The 25,322-nt window shown below is 37.3% G+C and overlaps 1 protein-coding gene across 19 annotated transcripts in view; it reads right to left on the bottom strand.

Moving 5' to 3' along the window:
- LOC112541749 (uncharacterized) overlaps window positions 1–25,322 on the bottom strand; it is a 138,113-nt gene that overhangs the window by 17,415 nt on the left and 95,376 nt on the right. For 8 of the 19 annotated variants that reach the window (XR_015796859.1, XR_015796861.1, XM_088144970.1 and 5 more), the window contains one exon: window positions 16,352–16,409. The exons of 5 other annotated variants lie outside the window; for them this stretch is intronic. Coding sequence is in view for 6 of the 14 variants with exons in the window: in XM_088144970.1 (XP_088001096.1) it covers window positions 16,352–16,402 (51 nt within the window). In the remaining 8 variants the exon portion in view is untranslated. Of the gene's footprint in view, window positions 1–376; window positions 421–16,351; window positions 16,410–25,322 lie in introns of all 19 variants that reach the window. 6 more of the 19 variants (XR_015796860.1, XR_015796855.1, XR_015796845.1 and 3 more) reach the window with 1 other exon arrangement.

Raw genomic sequence — 25,322 nt, forward strand, 5'->3', positions numbered from 1 at the left:
TTCAAAGCATTGAAGGAGTATTTTATTCTGAAAGGACAGCCATGGGATCTATACATAAAAAAATCCCTATATGGATAATACCATAAGATATTTCAGCCTATAGGTGTCACTGGTCTTTATTATAACAAGGCACTCTTGTCTAAGGGAACATTAACAATTAATTATTATCTAGTTTCCTGATTGGTGCATCAGGTAACTCTTTCATAACACTCACTGAATAGTTTACCATAATCTGAATTTAAATCTCAATGGATTAGTCTATATTTTAATTCTAGATGTCACATTAATTCCTACAAAGTTTACAATGACAATTTATATATAGCAGTATGGTTTAAAAAAAAAACTGATCATTCAGATTAAAAATAAGTTATCTTACTTTGCCTTATTTTAGTCTCCTGCACCTGGAACACTGCATTAATTCTGAAAAGAGAACAATGTGCAAGATTCAACTTGGTCATTGTGAGAAGCTCTTATATAATTGTCAATCACAATGCACTAATCTGTGCATTTCAAAACTGTAACATAGTGTCTCCTCATTTTTTTTATAATCATGTAATTCTCTCTCACACACAATGTACGAATGTGTGATATAGAGTTATTCTCTCACTCTTGATAAATACTTGGTAGATGTGTTGATGGGTGATATTTTTCTTAGCCGCTGAATCTGTAAAACAAAATACCCTGTGAATCTAGGGTTAAATCTGTATCATAAATCTATCATTTAATGTTTCCACTAGACTTCTTTGTCAAAACAGTTTAACTTGCTCTACAAATGTCATTTGTACCACAGGGAGTCTTAGACCTTTGAACGCCAAAGAACACTCTATTATTTAGTACCAGCTGTAAAATAATCTTTTCAATTGCTGTTTTCTAGGGAGAAAAACATCAAAGAACCTTGAAAAATAAGTTGGCATATTTTTTTGTCACTCAGGAATATTGCTAGCTAACTGACTTTTCTCTTTGTCCAAAGAACTTTGATTTTGTGACAAAAATATCAAGGTGACATAATATGCCATTGGTGTCAAGTTTCATAATATTTAATTTTTTTTTCCTTCCATCAGATACATTTTCCAAAAAAAAGAGGATACTGAATTCACATACTTCCTTTTCTAATCGCTTTCAGAAATTGCTTGTTAACTGCTTTTCAGCTATTAACCTTTGGATCAACAAGTTTTACAGTGCCGGGTGAGTTTCCTTCAAGCCTAAGTGAAAGAAGATTTAAATACAAATTTAAGGACTTAATGTTTTTTTTTTTTTTTGGAATAAATAGCATAAGGTGATTAAGACTTTGATTTTAGAAAGTTACAAACAGACTAAGGGTCCAGATAAATTTGAAATAAGATTTTGGAATTATTATAAGAATCCTCCCCATGGAAAAATGCTTTTGTTTTGAATTTTTTTTAATAATAATAATAATAATAACACCTTAAAAATTGGACAGTAGAGGGCACTAGAAGGAACTAAAGATTACAATTAAAGGAGATGAACACTTAAATTTGACTTACTAATACAGAATGAAGCCAAATATTTTAACACTGGACATACACTTATTAAAGGATATTTTTGGACCCAGAAGTTAACTTTAAGAGTATTTGCATCTATAGATAGACTGTGTTTAAAACATGTTATGGAAGAGGAACAAGTTTTACCTAACAAGATTGAGACTGATTTGAAAGTGGATTTAAAATGACAGACTACAAGAATGACATGGAAAAAGATGTTACACTAGACATACAAAAGAAACCAGCTGATGTCTTAATAATTAAAAGGGTTATACAAACAAGCCAAGAGAGTGACCTGGATAATTTTCCTATATTGGAATTACGAAAGAGGCTTGTTAAAGCTTTGAAGAAAATTTTGTGAGAAGGGACAGAGAAAAAATGAAAAGAAATCAAGTTCTAGGACATTATTTGAAGTGACTAAGGATCAAGAATATTAAAAGTAAAAGGAAGGAATATAAAGTTGGTTTATTTGATCAAGGCTAAAATAGATATGTTGTTATCTCTGGTAACCCTTAATGGACTTTTGCTGACATCAGGACTGAAATGACAATGCTTTATGGATTTGTTTATAGTTAAGAGATGGGATAAGGGACGAGATTATTTGTTATATTTTAAGAGAAGGTGATAAGTTACTAATATTTATACTTGTTGTGATGAAGAGAGAAGTCATTTCTTTCCATATTTCTTTTCTTTTTCTTTACTATATTCTTATTTTTTCTTTCTTTTCTATTTTTCTTTCTACTTTTTTCTTTTCTGCATCTTTTTTCTTTTTTCTACTTTGCATTAGTTTTTATTGTAGTGTTTGTAATTCTTAATAAATTACTACAAAAGATTTATTTTATTTTTTAAATACATTGTTCTTCTATGACTCATTAGTTCTTTGATATCTGAAGTCCAATAATAGATTATTTATGAATGCATTACTGATTATTGTTGTAAAGGTTAGGTTCATTCATTTATTTAGAAAATTACATCCATTTTCTTGTAAATTTAGTGGAACACCCTACATTACAATTAAACAACATATGCAAAGGCCAAAAAACAGTTCAAGCAAATAAAATAATGCTAAATATTAATACCAGAAATTCTGCATAAGGACTTTTAGGGTTTTTCTTAAGAATGTCTTTCTAGTTTACAATTAACGTGTGAGGCCACCTGCCAGATATCAGTATAGACCAATATCATTAAAATATAACATTGTGGCCCCACGATTCATTACATTTTCCCAAACTTTATCCCAGGTCATGGCTGAGTACTGACAATGAATAGCATCAGGCTGCACCTTTAATGAATCCTATGTTTTCTTATGCCACTCAAAGTCTTCTGAGCAGTAGCCAAATATCTTTTCAGAAAAGTATTTTTACTGTAAATTCTTCTAATAGAAATATTTTAAATGTACCAAAGTAGAATTATTTGCTCTCTATTCCACAATAAATTAGAAGTAAATTTGTCTGGCTTCCTCTCTCCTCCCCCCAAAGTGTTACCATTTTTTAATGCTATGGAATCTTTGGCTAGTCTTAGTACCTATTTGAAAAGCTGGTGATATTAAATTTGGGAAAGAAGAGACACCTAGTGCTAGTAGAAAAAGACAAAATATAGTTACAGTGCAGTGCTACATATCTACTCAACCCCCACTGAATTAAATGAGAATTACACCCAGTAGTGTACTGAGGATTGCCACCTGTCAACAGTCAATAAGTGGGGACTTGGTATATAGAATTCTGATATGGAAGGAGTGGATAACTTAGTTAGAATGTACTCTCTTTCAAAGGGATGAAATACATTTTCAGTATTGTCAGAAGAAAAGAATCTGATTTTAGCACTGATTGTTCACTACGAATGTATGTAATACAATTACCTTACTTTGTTCACAAGCAGGAGTTACAATAGACATTGAATCATGATGACATAGACAATTTTTTATAAATAAGCTGGGGGAATATCATTTATATGGTGTAGATAACAAAATCACATGTGTAGGTCTCACCTTCTCTTCTAATATTTTCTTAAAAGCTGTATGTTTTAGTGAGTTTTATGCCTCAGGTATTACCGCAACAGGTATTTAAAGTAACAGACTTTTAAAAAAAATATTTTATTCTGTTGCAGTAGTAGAGCAATATTTTGTAGTAATTCATGGAAATGCTCACCACTGTCCAGTTTCTGTTCAATATATGTTTTTGAGTAATTTGGTAAACTAAAATATTATACTTTTTTGAAAAAAGCTTCAGGTTAGCAGAAAAATTACAACAGACAATAGTAAGTATAGTTGTATGATGCAGGCATTAACTGTGCAATCTCTTGACATTACTAGAAATAAGCAAGAGGCCCTATCATTGATGGATATAGATAAATCTTTTAAAATATATTTGTTGGCTTGTTGGCTTGTTTTAGTTGCAAACTTTCTATTTTTTGCCTTTCCATATTAGGTGATTATTTTATTTCCATTTAATTTGGGATGTATTTTTATGAGCCAGGGGGAAAAAAATGAAATAAGGACAGAAATTTACAAAAGGGCTATGACTAGCTCTACAAAAGATTGTGGTAGGGAGAAGTTGAACAAGAGATAATGAAGTTGAGGAAGAACTCCATTAACTTTTGAACATTTCTCAGGTGAGAAACAAGACTGAAGCACAGAGATATTTGTAGAAGGAAGCTACTGTATAAATGTGGTCTCCCTGGAATCTGATGTGGTTGTTGTTGTTTAGTCGTTAAGTCGTGTCCGACTCTTCGTGACCCCATGAACCATATTGCGCCAGGCCTTCCTGTCCTTCACTGCCTCCCTGAGTTTGCTCAGTTTCACGCTCATTGCTTCAGTGATGCTATCTAACCATCTCATCCTCTGCCGTCCTCTTCTCCTTTTGCCTTCAATCTTTCCCAGCATCAGGGTCTTCTCCAAAGAGATCTCTCTTCGCATTAGGTGACCAAAATATCTGAGCTTGAGCTTCATTATCAATCCTTCCAATGAGCAATCAGGGTTGATTTCCTTTAAGATTGACTGGTTTGACCTCCTAGCAGTCCAGGGGACTCTCAAGAGTCTTCTCCAGCACCACAGTTCAAAGGCATCAATTCTTCGGCGCTCGGCCTTTTTTATGGTCCAGCTCTCACAGCCATACATTACTACTGGATGTGGTAGAAGTGGTTAATAGCTCCTGTGATCCTGACAGCAATACTGTGGAAAATGGGAGCTGTGGTAGGGTCTTTATTTTTCATGAGGTCAAGAGATAAGAGGCGTTAAGACTAATTCACAACAGGAATGAGGATAAGGGGAGATCTGCAAACATGAGTCAAGCAAACCAACCTATGAAAATGTTGGTTTGCACGACTTTCCTAACAGTTGCAGATGGGATTGAAGAGATTTTTTAAACTTCTGATTTATTGCTAATAATACTACAGAATATGGACATTGCTCAAATATTTAGACAAGTGTGGGTTCCAGTTCATGAGACATAAAGGTTAGAAGGCTTTCCTGTAGCAACTGCAGTAAAATATTAAACTTTCGCAAGTGGATCTGAAAGTGATGTTGTAGCCAGATCACAGCTGCAAGAAGATATGCTCATTGATGGTATTAGTATGAAAGAGAAGTTCCTTATTTTACATGGAATGTTCAAGGAAGAATTGAAATAATCAAAGTAAACATTAAGTAAATTAAGTGTTTTAGGAAAAAATGAACTTAGGTGCCCAGAATGATTAAAGTCAAAAGGGATATGCTATTCAGGTCATGAGATGTATGAAGATATAGAAAATGGAAATGATATTCCTAAAGGACATTGCTATGTATCCTATCCATTTGGCTAAAGTACAGTAAGTAGGAAGCTTTTTAGTATCAGCTGAGCCTAAAAGCTGATATATGTTTATGCTCCAAATCCAAACACAACAGGAAAGATCTTAAGGAACTCTGTGGCAGATTGCAAAACTGTGGTGTCATAGAGCAGTATGGTGTAGTGGTAATGGTTTTGGAGTAGGACTGGAGAGTTCCAGGTTCAAGTCCACCCTCAGTCATAGAATCTCCATAGGTGACTTTGGGTTATCATTCCTTTTCAGCCCAACCTATCTCACTGGGTTTTTAACATTAAGGAAAACCCTGTGTAAACTAGCTTGAACTCCTGGAGAAAATATGCTAAATTTAAGTAAGAAGGTGTTTCTGTAGCTAATATGAACTGTTCATGGATTTAAACCATTGTTCTAGATTAGGTATCAGTAACACTTTGACAGTTAACTGTCTCCTTCAACTACGTTTGTGGTACTCTATCACCAAGACATCATATACATCAATAAATCATTATTTCAGCTAGTATAATGAGGAGCAGATGATTCCTCTTGGACTTTCATCAGGCATCCTGTTGTCCATGAGGGCTGCACTGCAAGACTTTTCTAACTGTTGCAGAAGAGACTGAAGAGATGCTTTAAAATCAGCTTTGTATGCATTAATACATACGTCCAAACCAATGTCCTGGAATATAACCCAAGCACAAGTAATAAAATAACATGAATATGAATCATTGGGAATATTTCGTTTACCTCCTTCTTACCTTGCCTTCTTCTGTGAACATTTAAAGTTGCATTTGTTAAAAACAGTCCACACCGTTGGGCTTTATTGATGAAAAGGAGGGGATTCTATTCCCATAGCCAACATTTCATGGCTCATGGAATAACTGGCACAAAGACAATTTGTACACACTGTTGCAAACAAGATGCAATAGAGTGCACAGCATTACCTACCACTGCCATATTATCAATGCTCTACTTGAATTTAATTACCTCCGTTGTAAAGCAGGACACCTGTGTAATACAACCAACTCAAAACAATCTCTTCCCTGGTGTCTCGATCATGGAAAGAAAAGGAAAACAAGACATCAGAGTAATGATAATTATTTGGATTAGGCGTGCTGTCCAAGGAGCATTCATCAGCAACAGAATAAGCTCACTTTCATTTTTAAATTCACATTATGAAAATTAAGCCATAAATGCTAGCTGTTTTAGGAGGGCAACAATGAAGTGCAATTAATTTATTTAAATTGGATGTGGAGGATGACCTATGGAGGATAGCCACTGGACATCTGAAATTCATTTCATTTGAAACTGACCCTTTGGAATTAGCAAGGGCAGTTATCCTCCTTAAACTCATTTAAGACAGTCTTAAAGTGAAATTCCCCTCTTTGATAAGCAGAGTGTGAACACTTTGGTCATTAAAATAACACAGTTATGTGTTAATTTATTGATTAAAGATATTTTTGTAGGGTTTTTTTCTCTCTTTCTGTCCACTCACCTCCCACTCCCATAACTGATTTCAAATATATATATTTAAATATAACTGGAGCTCAAGAACAGCAGAAAAGAGTTTTATATGAAGTCAAATCACTGTTCCATCTAGCTCAGTAGTAGCTAAAAAGACTGGTAAAGGCTCCCTGGAGAGATTCATTGCCTGGGAACCAGACATTTGGTTGTGACTATTGTGCAAAACAGTGCTTTCTCACTATACAGTCATTCAACAACTTAGTAAATGGTTGGAGTGAGAAAAAATTGCAATTCCTAAATCATCAGGCAGTGTGGGTGTTGCATCTATGAGCACAAATTCTATTCAGGAAGTTCACTTGATATACTCTATATTACAGTCTCCTACTGTGGTTTTCCTCTACTTCAGCCTTGTCCATTCCATTTAAGTAAATTCTATTCAAATAAATAGAACATCCATTGTTGGAAAGAACTCGAGAGCTAGCTACAGGTTTCATCCGAGTATCCAGAAATGCATTATCTGATATACAGGTAGCCCTCACTTACTGACTGCAACTGGGACCAGCAACACCATTGCTAAGCAATCCAGCTGTAAAGTGAAAACTCACATGACTGCACCCAACTTATGACATCAGTTTGTCAGGTCTAGCTGTGGCAGAGAAGCAAATCACCAGAGATTGTTAAGTGCAACATCATGTGACCACAACCTGTGACATCCTGCTGGCTTCCCTATTCACTTTGCTTGTTTCAAGCCAACTGTGAAGGTCACAAATGGCAATCATATGACTGCAGGATGCTGCAACCATCATAAATGCAGCTGGTTGCCAAGTACCCGAATGATATGACTGTAGGGACGCTGCAATGGCTGCAACTTCAAGTACCTGTTGTAAGTCTCTTTGTTGAGTGCCATCGTAACTTCAAATGGTCAGTAAGTGAGGACTATAAATATATTTCTTATATGTGTGTGTGTGTTTGTGGTGGAATGGATGGATGGATGGATAGATCCCACTGCAAACAATTGTCAGCAGTTAACACATTCCAAAAAAAAAAGTTTAAAATCAAAGCAATGTAACAATAAAAGAACAACTCAGGAATAAAACAGCTTAATTTCCATAGGGAGGATGTTCCACAGTACTGGTGATGTTGCCAAGCAGCAGCATCTTTTGGCTCAGCTTCTTTTATCTCCCAAAAGTGAATCACTTAAAGCATGTTCTTCTTAGATAACCTAACAGGTGAAGCCAACCCTGGTTGGAGCAAGGACCCAGTTCCTAACCATAAATAGCTTTATAGATCAAAAGCAGTACTTTAAATTGCACCCCAAAGCTAATTAGGATGCAATATGTTCTCGCAATCAGATGCAAGTTAAGATAAGCCTCTAAGTCCAAGTATCCAAAATCAAAGACAAAGATTAGCTTCATATCCCTCCCTCCCAATGATCTGTACTTCAGAAATTCCTATTGAATGCAACAACCAATAAACCGTAGAAATCATAGCACCTATGTCAATGACTTAGATATGGCAAATTATATAAATCATATACTAAAACAATGATTTAAATACAGCAATATGGCTATTAATAATCAGGCTTTTCAGTGCATCTGCTATCTTATATAGTTATATAGTTATTTACCTACATGGTGCTTGAAGAACTTTGTAATTCTTTTCACTAGTAACAGGGACATGTCAAAATGAATCAACATATTTTCTCCTAACCTTAACACTTGCAGTCCCTTTACCCTAATGAACATTTTATATTCACAACTTAATATGTGGCATTTGAATAATATATATTTATTCTTCTTAAATATATGTGTGTGTGTGTGTGTGTGTGTGTATTCCTAAGAAAATGTGACTTCTGTTAACAAAAAATGCAACACTGTTATTTAGCATTGTGATATGAGTTCTCAGGATCGATTAGAAAAAAATACAGCATACAAAGACCTTCTTGTGGTCTGCATCAATACTCTCATCATCGTCATCATCATACCAAGGATAAAAATACATTAACATCTTCGACAAGTTGACTTTTACAGTTTGCCTTCAGAGGAGGATGGAATGCACCCAGGTTCTTTATAGCCTACCATTGCAAAGATTAAGTAAATCCCTGCCAGCAACAACAATGCTCTGCAAAACTACCTTTTCTAAAATATAGGTGCTACTAATTTCTCCAAAAGAATTAAGGGTTCTAGTTAAAACTTAGCTGGCCACCACTCATGGCTGGCAGAATGTGGAACTTCTTTGTGGTGTCTTCAGACCCTCTTCTCCTAGATCTGTGCATTGGAGAGACACATTCCATGCTATGTCATCCTCCTTGCATAGCAATTTCTATGCTCAATCCTCTTTAGTGGTCTTCAATCACCAGGTACTTACACTTCTTTGGCACATGAGATTGTATAATTACGTCTTTGCTAGATAGCTATTTGTTTCCTTTTTCCTATTTCTCCTGTTTCAATCGTCTCTTGCCAGCTTAACCCATTTCAGTGTCCCCCTTCTCATAAGACGTGTTTGTGTGTGTTTTTGTTTTTTCTGACTCAGGTTATCAGCCACAGGTACAGTTTATGTGATGGCAGGTTGTGTTTTACCTTCTCTGCTATGCCACATACTGTTAATTCCAGATTTTGCTATTGTTTGATTTCCACTTCCAAGAAATTAAAATATGAAGGCAATACCCATTTATATTCACACACTCACTTGAGCAACATCCTTCTCCTGCAAATCCTGCAAATATCTTCAAAAAGTTATTTTGATGAAGCAAGCATCAGAACGGCTATAGTATGGTATGCTTTTAACCACATTATAAGAACGATCCAAATATTATTGTGGAGTTAATAACATTGCACTGTGAATTGTCTCAGTATTGAACCCACATTGTCATATTGTTAAGCTTTGAGTAAAAGTTACAAAAATGTTTTCTAATTTTACATCATCATTTCTGTGTCCTGTGCTTCCTTGGCAAGACTTGCAACGTTCTAATGAAAATGAGTTTTCTTGGACACGTATGTGCATGATGTTTTAATGAGTTGGAAATGTTTGCATCTGCTGAGAAGAAAAATACCTTAACCAGTAGGACAGCTTTTTGCCTTCTACTACCTGTGTGCAGGAGTGAGTATGTATCAGACTAAAATACTGCAGCCAAAGGGGAACTATTGTCATGATGACATTATAGGGGGTAACATTCTCAGATAAAATAAAGTTACCTGTAATAAAGCTTTCTAGATAACAAGGGGAATCACCCTGTGTCATCAGCTTTCTTTGCACAAGGGAAGAAATGGCATAACATATGTTGTATTATGTTTCCCTTCAGAGTCCATGCATAAACCCATTTCCCTATATTTTCATGTTTCCTGTGGAATTGTTGATTTTTCAGATTTCTTGTGGACCTGGCTGATTGTGAAAGAAAGGAATGGCAGTAAGGTCATGACCATTCATTTTGTTCCTCTAACATTTTGTAACCATGTATCAAAGAACCCTTTAACCATTCACATTACCTAAAAACACATCATGCAGTTTTAGCAATATAGATCAAACTAAATATTAAGGTAATAACTGAACTTGGTGTTGTGTAACCAACAGCACGGCAGTGTCAGTACTAAGAAACTGCTGTAATACATGTGTTTCCAATTAGGTCCACTGTTTGGGGCCCACACTTCTTCCCCTTGTCCTCATGTTATCCATGCTCTAGGATGCTCTCAGGAAATCATGAGCCAGGGTGCCCTTATCATGTACTTGGAACAGTACTGCATATAGAAATTTAATGGGAAACATTCTAAGACTATGACTGATAGTTTCTCTGGCTGAAATTCCAGCCCTAGCAAACATTATCCACCCTCTAATGGCACACACAACCCTCTAGTTATTCCATACACTGCTTCCCTTCTTCCCTTCCCACTTCTGTTATATTAAGAGAACTTGAAGAAAAAAAAACAAACTTAAAAACATGGGTCAATTAGTTCACTTTTGACCTATTGACCACTAGTGGTAGCAAAGAAAGCATTTTATTTTTCTTGGCTCCCATTTAGTGATAAAGTAGATTTATGCACCTGATGGATAAGTGCTATGGAAGAGCTGGAATCTGCGAAAGGGGGTTGGCTATGAGATTGGGGTGGAAGGTGTAAACTACCCTAAAGATCATTAGACGAGGAGAGAAAGTGAAGAATAGCTACTGGGAAGGAAATTCGTGCCAGGAAGACTACAGAAATACAAAAGCCATTCCTTTTAATCGGATTTCCAATTACATATGTTTAATCAGGGACAGGCTAGTCATTTTCAAGGTGTCACATTTTAGATCAACCAATCCATTCACAAAAGCGAAAGTGGCTGAAATAGAGTTTTGGTCTTTCTCATAGGCAAAAGAGGATTGAGGGATGGGAAATCGACAGGACAGGGATCAAATGGATGAGTGCATCTCCACAGGAAACTGACAGACCAACTCGACCCCCAAGTGCGCTGATACAGAACATATCACTTCAAGCCACTTCCCTTGATGAGCATCAACATTCTTCATTGCCCATAAGTAGCATCTGGAACATGATATGAGGGAAAACACCAATTCCAAAGTGGGGCATCTAAAACCATCTTCAGGCTGCTTCAGGTGCAGATGGACAATGAAAACCACCAGTGGAATCTGTAGATGTCATGTGGAAGCAGTTCATGGGTCGTCATCATCATGCCAAGGAGGCTGGGTATGGATCCTCCCCCCTGAAATAATAGAAAAAAAAACTTTCTTGCATTCATGGACTCTTCTCAGAAATATAGTCTTTCCACGACAAGTCTCCCTTTTCAATGTTATGACTTTTCCATGATGTCATTTCATTCTGCTTTTTAGAACCAGCTTGTCAGGGGAGATTTGTTCATATGTTTTCATGCTTTGTCATCAGATGCCCTATGCTCCATGATATGGCATTGAGCGCCTTCCTTAAGCACTCTGGTTTGAGTGCTGATTTTTCAAGAGTGCTTCTGTGGCCACAAGTGTTGAAATGAAATTATAATTCAGTAAAGATGGCATTGAGGGGTAGAGATGGAAAGAAGAGGAGGTCTGTACTTTGTATGACAACAAGAACTGCAATAGAAAAATGTTCAGATAATTGTAGTATATTTAAGAGTGCAGTAGTATATAATATGAAAACACTCAAGCAAGTAAAGATGTAGTTTGACAATACAGACTAAAAACTTAGACACTCAATAGACATTTTTCTAAGGGGAAAAAGTCATTCCAATGGAGACTAGCAGCAATCAATATAACATTTGTACTTAAAATGCAATTTTCTTTCTATCCATTTGGGATTACGTCTTCCTTCACATTGTCATGGAGAGAAGCAGTTCTTTATATGATCCTTTTTGAAACAGGGTCTCAGTAAGAGTCTGCAGATGAAGGGATCAAAACAGGCAACATGGTGGTCATAGCATCATGTACAAGGACAGGACTTGATAGGGACGCTGGAACCACAATGCCTGCTTTTCACCACGTCTAAGGATGCTTGAAGGTTATTTGAAGGACTGCCTTTTTCCAGTTAGATCTACTCGTCCCATCACTTTAGGGTATATTATGGGCCCCTCCCATTAAGGAGGTTCATCTGGTAGAACTGAGAAAAAGGGCCTTCTCCATGATAGTTCCCTCCCTATGGAACATCATACCCCCAGAGATAAGACTGGGCCCCACCTTGATACTCTTCTGAAAGGTCCTGAAGACATGGTTTTGCCAGTGGGCCTGGGGACCTAAGGTTGATAGAGAGCTCATCAAATGGCTAGTTCGAATGTGTTGTTGTTGCCAGGGGGATGGAGGTATAGTGGGTTTTGTATTTGGGGTCTGATTTTTGTAAGCCACCCAGAGCCACCATGTGTGAGTTGAGCAGCTATAGAAATTTGTTTATTAATAAATTTATTAAATAAAAAATATATGCTGCAGTTCCAGTATCTCCCACAGTTGTTAGCGTGGGGCACAATCTAATACATTTACATTTCACCAGAAGAGATGGCATTATTTTTTAGGATTCCTGAAACGTTAGTAATGTCCCATATTAGCAGACTTCTGGTGAGGAATGGAGAATTAATGCCCCACATTTTCTTCACTCCACTGATTGCGGAAGGAATTACAGCCAAAAAGGCAGCTGGATGCAGGATCCGGACTGCCAAAATTCTCTCTGGATTAAAGTAAGATCTTGAGATTACTCACATGTACACTGGAAAGCTTTTTTTTTTTTTTTTTTTTGTGGGTAGGCAGCAGAAACCAATGTTTTTGCAGCTGCTTGTGATCAGCTGGGAGTCACAGGTTCCATCATGCTCTGAGCCATTAATGCAGCCTTTTATGGACTCAAAATTTGGCCAAACCTCATCTTTTAATCACTTTGGAGCTTGCTTATTTATTTATTTATATTTGTTTTTAAAATAACAGAAAAAGAAAAAAGGGAGAACAAAACACAAAAACACATACATTGTCAAATAAAAATACATAACAAGTGCCTTAAAAAGAAATGTGAAAATAGGAGGACGATATACTTATGTTGTTAGGTATTTCTGTTAACTTTTATTGGACCTTTGCAGATTAATAAGGAGAGCTGAAGACTGAGAGATCAGTTTATAGAAAATGGCATGAGGTATGGAATGAAGATGCATTTGGTGGTATTTTAAGAGACAGTTATAAGTTGTTAATGTTGAATAAAGGGGATAAAGGGGGAAGTTTATTCTTATTTTTTTCCTTTTGGGGGAAGATTTTTTTCTGCAGTTTTAAAAAAAATTTCAATGTGTTTTTGTATTATGTTTTTGCATAAATTTTATGTTTAACAGAATTTTAAATAAAATTATTGAAAAAAGTAATGTCCCATATTAGCTAATAGTGGCATAACACAAAATCTGTACCTAAAAAGGGCTTACTGTGCTTTCTTCTCACTAGCAAATGAACAGCAAGAGCATGTAGTCTTAAACCATAGCAAATAATTCTACACTACAGGAAACAGAATATATGAGGAGTTAATATTATCATCATAGCTATTCATGGAAGACTACAAGAGAACTGGTGTATGTACAAGCACACTCAACACACTGTAGGCTAATAAAATATATCTGCATCTATTCTTAACTTCATAACAATGCAGAGAAAGACAACATGGAACCCCTAGGGCCAGATTCTTACAGGATTGAAAAGTAATGGAAATTGTATCTGGTCTAGATGCTGGCCTAGAAACTGGTAGACCATGAGTTCTAGTCCCACCTAGGCACAAAATCAGCTGGATAACCTTGGCCAGTCATTCTTTCTCAGCCCTAGGAAGGAGGCAAGAACAAACCACTCCCAAAATCTTGCCAAGAAAACTGCAGGGATTTGTCCAGGCACTTGCCAGGGATCAACACTGACTCAAAGGCACACATATACACAACTAATATGAGGTTTAGAATGGAATAAAACACAATGTTTCCAGCACTTAGAATTGCACAGAATCTGATAGTAGAGAACCACTAAGTATATACAAAGCACACCAGGTTTTATCATGAGGGGCCCTATCAATGGCAAATACACTTCCCGAATTATTTCTCTTGCATGGATTGCCAAATTCCAAAACATAGAATGGAGGCACTGAGAGTATTTGATTGCCCTCTATCAATATGAAGATACAGTCAGTCTCATACCCACTGTGGCTTACTTCCAATGCTTCTTTTTCCTGATCTTCCCATTATTTAACAGAATGTATGGCTTTTAAGCCTTGTGGCTAGACAACAGTCAGTTGCTGACCTAGCTGACATCACTGCCTTGAAAAGTGCTGGCTCTCAAGTTAAATCCAGCAGTATCTGGTAGCTGGAAAAAAAAATATGAACATGCAATTTCATTACAAGAGAAACCAAAAGTTAGGCAGACAACAGACAGACCATAGATTAGATAGTGACACACCCCCCCCAACCAAAAAAAGTCATTGGATAATAGAAGATGAACCCATCCATTCTTCATACCCAAATGCAAGGCACAGTCTTCTGGATGATGCAGACTGAGCATAAATGAAACATGAAGAGATAGACAGTATAACTGAAATTTCAGCCCCTCTTCTAGCCCCATGTTGATTATGTGGCCTTTTTTTACACTCTGGTAAGTAAAAGGTATCAGGTTAGAAACTGGGGGAGCATTAGTTCTAGTCCTGCCTTAGCCACAAAGCCAGCTGGATGACATTGGGCCAGTTACTCTCTCTCAGCCCTAGGAAGAGAGAAATGGCAAACCGCCACTGAAAAACCTTGCCAAGAAAACTGCAAGGACTTGTCCAGATAGTTGCCAGGAGTCAACACTGACTCGAAGGCACACGCACACACACAAATGGTGACATGTATAAGTAAAGGAAAAGTATCTCCATCAGCCTAGATCAGGGTGAAAAGAAAATCAACACCCTCCAAATTAGATGCCTAGAGGGAAATGGCCACCCCCTCAGTTCTGAATCCCTATACTTCACATCCACCAGCATTCTGAATTTAGTATATAACCTTACAAGAAGATAAGAACTGGAGCATTGGCAGATATCTAGCCAGTGTTCCACGATAACATAACTTAGATAAGTCATGGCTTTGGAAGAAAAACAGATGATATTTTAGAATCTATCCAATACAAACTAATTACTTCCCTTGCACTCAGTAAATATGCATTAGCATAATTAATGACATCTTTCAACAGGGACAGAGTATAAAGGAAACTTGTCAGCTTCATCTCCATGAAGCCGTAATGAAATAGCTTTATGGTCCTGAAAATGTAGCGAAATTATTGCAGCATTTAAATAATTGTTTTACATAAACCCAGAATTTTCTGTAATGGAAATAGATGTTGCTGTTATTATGCGGCAATTGCATAATATATTCTTCTGTCTACATTAGGTAATAATGAACAGTTTCATCAAGAAAAGTAGAAAGATTGGTGATGGTAGTGACGGTATAGAAAGTGGAGAGTCAAGGAATCCATGTCTCATCTGCTGTTTCTTGACCCCCTTAGGTGCATTCAGCAAAACAGAAAAAGAGAGATGAAAGAATCCCATAGAAAATAACTTATAAAGCTCAAACAAAATTTTCCTGCTCTTTTCTAACACTTTTTTCATTTTCTCACCATTTTTTAGTTCATGTCTTCAGTGAGAGTTAAGATACAGAAATGGGGAAGAGTAGCACAGAAAGCTATATTAAGACAGATCACTATCCATGTAGTTCAGTGTTATCCACACCAGACATCCTCCAACTGTGGTCTGCAAGCTTCATTTGGGTTCTGCACAGAAGGGATTCAGAATATCTTTAGCTGATTCTTGCACATCTGCTTTTTTTTAATGCTGGAGATTGACTATTTTGACAAACTGAACTATCAAAAGAATAAGAGAAGTAAAATTCTGTTTTTCCCCTAAATTCCTATCATCATCTTAATGTAAAACAACAGCAATATGTTTGAGTAGTCCACAGTCATCAACAATTTTAAGTCCCGCCCCCTCCCAAAAGTTCCACTTGTGTGCAGTAACTGGCAATCCACAATTGCACATAGGAATGTTTTGCAGTTCTATCTGGAAATGCCAAGAGTTTTAGACAGTATGAATCAAAAGACATGCTCCATTATTGTGCTTTGGCCTTTTTAATATGAGCAAGTCAAATCTAGGATTATCTAGTTCACTTACCTTGTGATTTCTCCTAAGGACAGGCCAGTAGGTCTTCAGCTTTGCCATCATCTTTGTCCTACAGTAAGGAAGAGGCCAAGTTAATGAGCTGCTAGCGGGAGCAAGTTAGAAGAGCAGCAGCCACTCACTTACTCGCCCTTTTGTTTCTGGGAAATAGTGGAAATTGGGCTACAAGAAGAAGATGGGTAAATTCACAGGTTTGGAAGAAGAGAAGAAATTTTAGTCAGTGCTGGGGGCTACCCATGCTAATTATTAATATTAAGACTTTAAATACCAATCACTAAACAAGGTTCAGTTATGCCATGTAATTTTGAATCTTTATGCTTCAAATTCTGTATTGAAATCTCTAAATCCTGTTTTTGAGATTTGAAAGTTTTGTGTATGCATTATGCAAGAGATAGTCCATTCAGAAAGGCAGACATTACAGGCTCTTAATATTATCATATGATGAGTATATCCATCTAAACCGGTTGGCAAAAGCCCTATGACTAATGTTTTTTCTTCCTGAAATTCTGATTACATAAGAATTCAGCATTAGTGATGGACCAGAACTAGATCCCACCTTCACCCACTGCACCCACTAACAAAGCTTCAGAATTTTTTTTTTTTAAAAAAAAATGGGTCTGAAAAGCTTTTAAAAATGCTTCCAAGGGCAAGATCCGATCAACTCTTCCACTACCTATTTTTTTGTAAGAGGAAACAAAGCAAGTGCTATCTGGATGGTCCTATTCAGATAAAGAAAATATTTACTAAAGCTTTGAATGCTGCTTCCATGAGCTTTTGGTCACAAGCATTCAGGGATTATTGAATCTATACTGTAGTCCCTTCATTATCTCTTTCAATTGAACTCCGTTTCCACACTGAACTGCTCAATCTTTTTAAATCACCACCTTAGTTTATATCTCACAGCTGCTTTCTCTAATGCTAATGATGCATTCTGTAGTTGCTACCTGGGTCAAATAAAAAATATTGACATTTTCAATCTTCCATCTATACCCCTCCAAATTCCTTTTGACTGTAATTGAAATCTTGGATGTTAAATGAATTCTTGTAGACCTTTTTCTGCCTTGCCTAATAATTTGCACCAGAAGAATATGTCAGATGTTCTGAGCATTGTGTGGGACACATAACATGACACTTATATGACTAAAGCCTGTGCAGTTTCCATCTGAAAACAGTGCAGTACACTTTGCTGCCTGAATGAGGAAATACAAAATGTATCTCTTCAATACAACGTTACAACAATTGCCTCTCATTTGCATCCAGCAGCAGATTGTACCAAGAAGACATTACATCACATGGTCTTTATATGAGGGGATAAAGCAATCTTATGCTAATTAGGAGCATAACATTCTTTTGGGGGAATTTGAGAACTGCACGTGATCATACAAAGCAGGCTGGTCTAGGCTCTCCGTTTCTTTCTTTCTAATTTCAGAGAGCTAAAGAGTATTGGATTTTCCTTGTTTTCTAAATAATGTTGACTTTCTTATATATTTTTCCAGCCTTTTCTACCAGAGAACACTACACTGCCAATTTTTGGCAGTCCCAACGTTGAATTTTGAAGAGGACCCAGGGAATGAGAAACAGTGATTTTATATCTAGGCATAGATACAGGCAACAACTGAATCAGTTGAGGAAGCATTTGTACATCTGCAGAGTAGCCAGTCAAAGTGCAGGGGTTAGCCTAGAAGAAAATAATATACTGTAGGCAAAACAAACAGCAGTGTTTGAGCCAACAGAAACAATACTTTAAAAGAGAAACAGGAAACCATACAGGTTGGTTTTGCAAGGAATAAGAGACAACTATAAGTCAACATTGTTTGTCCCTTCCCAAATGGTTGTTCTAAATTGGTGATGGGGCAACCTGGCAGTTCTGGACCAGCTGTGGGATTAAGAATGGGGGGGGCACTGTGTTGCAGTGGTTCACCTCCTTCAGTTGTTATGGCTCTGCCAGACTTGTCTTCTGATGAAGAGGAGGGCTGTTTGGGCCTTCTGGGCGGGGAACATTTTTACCATTGGTCTTCAATGGGGTTGCACTTCCCCAATTGAGCCTGGTGCACAATATAGAGGTCTGTGGCAAGGAGATCCTTTGCATAGGTTTATCTTATGCGCCAGTTGTATCCTGCTTTAGGTTTCAGGTACACACACCCAAGCACATTTGCTATGGAGATTAGCAATTTACTTCAAAACTGAAGCAATAACAGCAGACAAAGAATGTAAAACAAAAGAGAGTCTCTGAAAATCGGAAGCTTGCCTGAATGGTTTCACTTTCAACAGAAGCACACAGAAGAGTAGCCCAAATCCAGTCCAGGGTTCTGAGAGCCAGGTCAAGATTGTCAGCCAGTCCAACATTTCACAAACAGAATCCACCCACAAGCATCAAGCAAGAGCCAGAGATCAGATGGTTGTTTCCAGGGAAGGAACATGGGTCAGAGCTGCCTCTTAAATCAGGCTGCAGTCAGCTGTCATTAATCAAGAGATTTATTCCCTTGCTTGGCAAGAAGCCTCATAGAACTCTCTGCTCTTCATTCCACTCACCAGGTGCAGAAGCTGGGTGGCCTTATGTCATCCTCATCTGACTGTTCCAGCTGTCCAGGTGGTGCCTGTTTTTCATCAGCCTCATGTGATTCTTGGCTTGGTGTCTCCTGAGGCTTACATTTCATGGGGTCAGCTGCAGCAGCTTCTTCAGATTCAAATTCTGAATCCTGAACCATGACAAGTTGTGCCCTTTCCTGGGTGGTCCTTCAGATGGTTACTTATGCCCTGGTTACCTCACAATTGCACTATTGCAATGCATTCTATATGGCCCTGCCCTTGAAGACTATCCGGTCCAAAAGCTGGTCCAAAACTGCAGCAGCAGCAGAAACAGTAATGTGTGCTTCTCATTATGCTCACGTGTCATCACTGCTATGTGAGTCGTACTGGTTGCCAGTCGGCTTCTGGGTACAATTCAAGGTGCTGGAATTCACCTATAAAGCCCTACATGGCACAGGGCTTGGTTATCTGTGGGACTGCTTGTCTCCAATCATTTCTGCCCCCACCCAGTACATTTGGGCAGAATGCATGCACTCCAGGTCCCCTTAATTAAGCATCATATTGTGGGACCAAGGAAGTGTGCCTTCTCTGGTATAGCATCCCCCCAGAGATACATATGTGGCCTCTGTTGTGTGTACATGCTTACTGTTATGGCAGTTTTCTTATTTGGACTGTTACGTTTTATTCTGGTTTTAATTTTATTTTTATAAGTGCAAGCCACAAGGAGAAGGAGAAGCTGGAGTAAGAAAGAGGTGATTATGTTATTATGTGACTAAGTCATTATAGGAGCCCATTAAAATGGGACTTATACTGGTTTTAAATATATGATTTAATCTTGTTTCAGGTCAGTTTTTCAAAATGTTCTTAGTCTCTTTTATCTGCTTACAGAACTAATGGAGTGTATCATGGTATTGATTGTGGTTATATATTTAAGGTCGGTCTAAATTTCTTTCAGTTACACACAATCTACAAACGTCCAGGAAGACCTTCTCACAGAAGAAAACTGATTGGCCATAGATCCAAAAGGTGGGGGGGCACAGCAGCAATTGAATTATTCAGTAGGAAAGTGTGGTAGCCTACAGTTTGGACTGAATACTTTGGAAGTTGGTGCTAAAAGAATCTCAATCCAGACAGGAATTTATTAGAATTCACTTAGAGTCAATCAAGCCATGAGTATAGGATGGGGTAGCTTAAGGGTGCAGTACAGATATTCAAACAAAAACAAAAAATACTGTAGCCCAATTCATCCATAATGTATGAGAACAGAATAATGAGAACAAGCTTTGGATTTAGTTAGATCTCCACAATTTCCAGCATGAGAGTAGAAAGGTACATTTTCTAGAAGTAGAAGTGTCTGCAATAATCCATTATTTCTTTTTTAATCCAAATATAAGAGATTCATCTCTGTCTCTACCCTCCTGCTTCTGTGTGGTAGAACAAACTGCATGATTGTCTAAATTAAAGACTAACAACTGTAAGTTAAGATACCCTGTTTTAGAAAAAGTGCTATAGCTTAGAATCACAAGCTTGTCTTATTCAAAATAGATGTTGGATAGGGTGTCAGATAACTGCCTAATTTCTATATTGTTGCCATTAATTGATGTTGCTAAGATCTGCCTGGCAGTGAATTATTTCATTATTACCCATTTAAGGGATTGTGATCAAGCAAAAGTCTTATGGAAAACCCTTTCAGATGTGCACTTTTCAAAAAGCTGTGTAACAGCCATTTGGAGGAAGTAAAAAATCTAAATCTACATATAAATCAAAGATTAGGTACACCTTTAAAGGAGGAAGTGCTAGTTGCCTTCATTTTACTATTACTGTCTTTTGAAAAAAGCTATATAAATGAATACTGTCTTCTAAACGGGATTTTCTGTAGATTGTCAAAAGTAGGGAAGTATTTTATTACTGTTACTGATTTCTACAGGAATGCAATTTACTGTAATATTTTTTTTCTTAAAGGTATGCTGCAAATCATAATGTAATAATGCAGTAACCTGTAAAATACCTTTTTTCAAATAAATCATGAAAGCTGAACATTGTGTTACATATTTCACAAGCAGCGAGCAATATTTTCATGAGAAACTACGGTGTTCCTTGTTGAAAAACAAACAAACTTCATATTCTAAAGAGACTACAGTAGAGTTAATCTATCACCACAGAGTCAGTCTAATACATGCAAGAAATGACATCACACAATGTTACACTCAAATAGAAAAATGCTATTCAGAGGAAGAATATTCTCTTGGAAATTGTTTTTTGACTAAAGCTTCTGAAAAGTATTAAACAACCTATGGACTGAGAGCTAGAGGTGATACCCTTTTACTTGAGGTAATTGAAGAAATATTAAGAGTACCACTGAAATAACCTAAAGTTATTAAAATATAGATCCAGGGAGAAAATGACCTACTCAAGGAAAGAAAAATTGCACACAAAAATACACACATGTACTCTACTATTTCAACTGCTGGAGGTATAGAAACAATTTGAGTGCATTGTGCAAAGCGACATCGCTTTTTTTAAAAAAAAAGCTGCTTGTTGTGCCTGCATTGAAAAAATCTAATTTCACTTCATATGGGCGTGAAGGAAAGTGATTGGCAATTGCTCTTCTGGAAGATAAACATGAGAGGACAGGACCAGCTTTTTGGTAACTGTAGATAAGTCCTGGAAGTGGGAAATAGAAATTTCTAACCCTGAACAGTAAAAAATATCTGACCCAAGAAAGGTTTAACACTCTATCTCCTTTGTGTGTGTGTGGGGGGGGGGGGTGCTCTTGAGTCAGTGTAGACTCCTGGTGACTGCCTGGACAAGTCCCTGCAGTTTTCTTGGCAAGACTTTCAGAAGCAGTTTGACATGGCCTCCTTCCTAGGGCTGAGAGAGAGGGACTGGCCCAAGGTCCCCCAGCTGGCTTCGTGCCTAAGGTGGGACTAGAACTCACCGTCTCCCGGTTTCTAGCCTGGTGCCTTAACTGCTCCATCCTACTGGCTCTAAACATTCTAACTAAGGAGGGATTAAGTTATCTCATTGTATATTTGTCTACTAACATTAAAAGAACCGCACTTTTTTTTTTAATCCTGCAACTATATTTCAAATAATATTACATGAACTGTAGAAATGTAGGAATGTACTGACTGTAATACTCTCACTTCAAACTGGTCATTTAAGGAGTGGCTGAATTGGATGTGATGACAATAACCCCGTGGCTGCTATGCAACCCTCCTTGCCTCTATGGAGCCCCAGCCGTAACAAAGAATTGATTGTCTGGCAGAGTGTCAAAATCTTGTGATGATGATTTCCCATGAAAGCAGGGAAATCTGCAGAGGATAATTTGCCTCTATCTCAAAGTATATGTGATAGATAATTTTGTACTCCTTATTGAACAAGGCAAGGCAGTCCACTTCTGTAATGCATTCAGACAAATTAGTCCCACAGGCTTCAACCAAGTTTTCTCTCATACCAAGAAAAGCCTGGAGAAAAAGTGAAACTGAGATTGTGTGAAACTATCCAATCTCCTCTGAGGAGAGCTATCAATCACCCTCTGATTTCTACCCTCTTTGTCTCCTTCCTACCAGCCTTATCACCAGTCAGTCATTCACATGCAACAAATATGGTGCTTCCTTTGGGGTAGTTTGATCACAAGACGAATTGAGCATGAAACAAGACTATTTCAGCCTGATAAAATCCTTGTTAAGCTGAAGGGTTATTTATATCACAACTTATTATCTCACTGCACTTGAACTTTCCAATTCTGCAGCTTGACTGAGTAATTATCCATTAAAAGCATCAAGGTTCCAAAGAAAAATCACTGCTGCTTAAGTTCCTGACCCTGGCACATTGGCTTATTACTAGCAGAAGATCAGGAGCTGTATGGAACCTTTAGTTCCCACAAACCCAGGAATGTATGAACAGAAAAAATTACATACATTGCTAGAGAGCATACATAATAAATACAGTCAAGAAGGCCTGTAACAAAGGGTTGCAGTGTGAACTGCATCTGTTCAAGATTCCAGTCACTCCTCTTTTTCTACACCCACTTCTCCTGGGTTTTGGTTTTCCCTCACATCAGTTCATTTTTCATAGGAGTCAGTTTAAATTCCTCTTTGTGTGTATTTGAGTTATCTTTCTCTCCCTCTGTGTGTGTGTGGTGGTGTGTGTGTAATGAAATGAAATGAAATTCACATCCTTAGTGTACAAAATGGCAATGTAGTGGAATAAGAACTAGGTGAATGAAGTGTATAATCATGCTTATGTTTACTTATATGAATGTGGTACATGTTTCTTTATATGTTCTTTGCTGTGTCTCTCATATAACATCCTCATGAATGATATTTTATTATTGTGCCAATCTGTCCCTGGAAGTTACAAAGTCTGCCTGAGTTTGCAGGCAGGACTCAAGACATACACTGCCCTACATCCTTATCTCTTATAGTTGTAGAGTCAGCTTGTTAAAATAACAGTTAGGGCCTCGGCTAAGTTGTCTATCAAAGCTGCTATTTCTCCTCTCTAGGAGTGAGTCTGCATTGGATTTACACAGTGGAGAATCTCTATTTATTAGACGTTTATCTCATTTTCATTATTTTTATATATATTTTTATATATTTTTTTATTAAAGAAAGTTTTAAAAGAATAAAAACAATACAAATTTTGAAAGAAAAAAGAAAGACAAGTAAAGACAAGTAATAAGTGAAAAAAAGTGCAAACATAGTGAAGAATATCTGAAGAATACCCGTTTTGGTTAGCTTATTTCCTCATCAGTTATAATGTTTTTAAACACATTTTTGTACTTGGGATCTTTGCTAGTGTGTGTGCATGCTCAGAGTGACTTTGATCATCAGACTGTATAAGATTTATGTAACCTTGTGGTTCTTGCTCTTTGCTAGGGTGCAAGAGACCAGTGACTTACTATAATCTGCTATGGAGTCCTTGAGGTTCTCTGAGCTTGGTTCTTTTCTTGCAAATGTTTCATTACCCAGCTAGGTAACATCTTCAGTGCTAGAATGGGATGGGGTTTGCTCTCTGTTTATATACTGTGGTCTGCCTTGCCAGTGCTGGTGGGGGTGGGGGTTTTGTTTTGCTCCTCTGGAAGTTCCTTGATTAGTGTATGTTTACTGCTTGATTGTGTGCCTGGTGGTGACCTTTGCTTATCCGGGTGATGATTGCTGGTGAGGTGATCTTCCGGTCTTTTGTCTCTTTTGAATAGTATGTAGATGCTGTTTATCTCTATATGTTTGTTGATGGCTACCTTGTCTGAATACCAAGATTCCAAGAATTCTCTTGCATTTTTGGATTTAGCTTGGTCTAAAATGCTGACAGTTTCCCAGTTAAAACTATGGTTAAGTCTGTCCATGTGTTGTGAGATTAAGGAGTTTTCATCATGACTTCTGACTGCTAGTTGGTGCTCGTGGATGTGCTCTGCTAGTTTTCTGCCTGTCTGTCCTATGTAGTGTTTGTTACAATCCTTACACTGTATGTTGTAGGTGACTCCTGTTTTTTCTTCTTGTGCTACCAGAGGACTAGAGAACTACCAGGCAAGCAAAACAAAACCCCCACCCCCACTGGCAAGGCAGGTCACAGTATATAAATAGAGAGAAAACCCCAACCCAGTTTAGCACTGAAGATATTACCTAGCTGGGTAATGAAACATTTGCAAGAAAAGAACCAAGCTCAGAGAACCCCAAGGACTCCACAGTTCAACCCTGAGCTACACATATTCACCTCTATTGGTATAATCTGCTAGCTTTGGACTGATAAGCAATTGTTTGGACCTCATCCAGTTTGTTGGTTTTATTGGTGGGTCATTTTGCTATGACGGAGAGGATGATACAGCTTCTCCAGCAACCTACAGAGGAAATAGTTAGGCTTACTCATCACAGTTTTTATTGCTTTATCCCAGAAAGACTCAACATTTCCAGGTGAAGGGTGTGAAAACTAAAGCAACCAAAATACCCAAAATATCTGCATCTGTGACTTCCCATGGTAATTCAGGAACATGATGCAATTAAAAAGGCTTGTTTTGATTTCTAGGTACACACTGAGCACACGCACACAATAATTCCTAACCATACTTTCAATATCAGTAGACATGGTTCCTCTTAAGAATACCTTGATAACAATGATGAGGTAAAGAGAGTATTCTTTGTCTAATATTCATGAATAATCACTTTATCCCAAAGATGGAAAATAATACATGATAACATATGTTATAGTCTAACATATGTTACAAGTCTTTTGCAGATTTCTTAGCAACTGAATAAATTTCTTTCCAATACTGTGGCCATCCACATTTATAAAGTGTAATTTACCAACTGGCATTTAAAATTTTGTTTCATAGCTTCCTGTGTGGTAGCTATGGCCAACACACTCAATGCATATATTTACTTTCTTCACTTCATATAAATCTTCATAATTATAAGGATGTCTACTATCCTTCTAAAAA

The sequence above is a fragment of the Python bivittatus genome, unplaced genomic scaffold (assembly GCF_059951505.1).
Source record: "Python bivittatus isolate LINGU-HERP-01145 unplaced genomic scaffold, Pbiv_v1 ctg000350_np1212, whole genome shotgun sequence".
Classification (NCBI taxonomy): Eukaryota; Metazoa; Chordata; class Lepidosauria; order Squamata; family Pythonidae; genus Python; species Python bivittatus.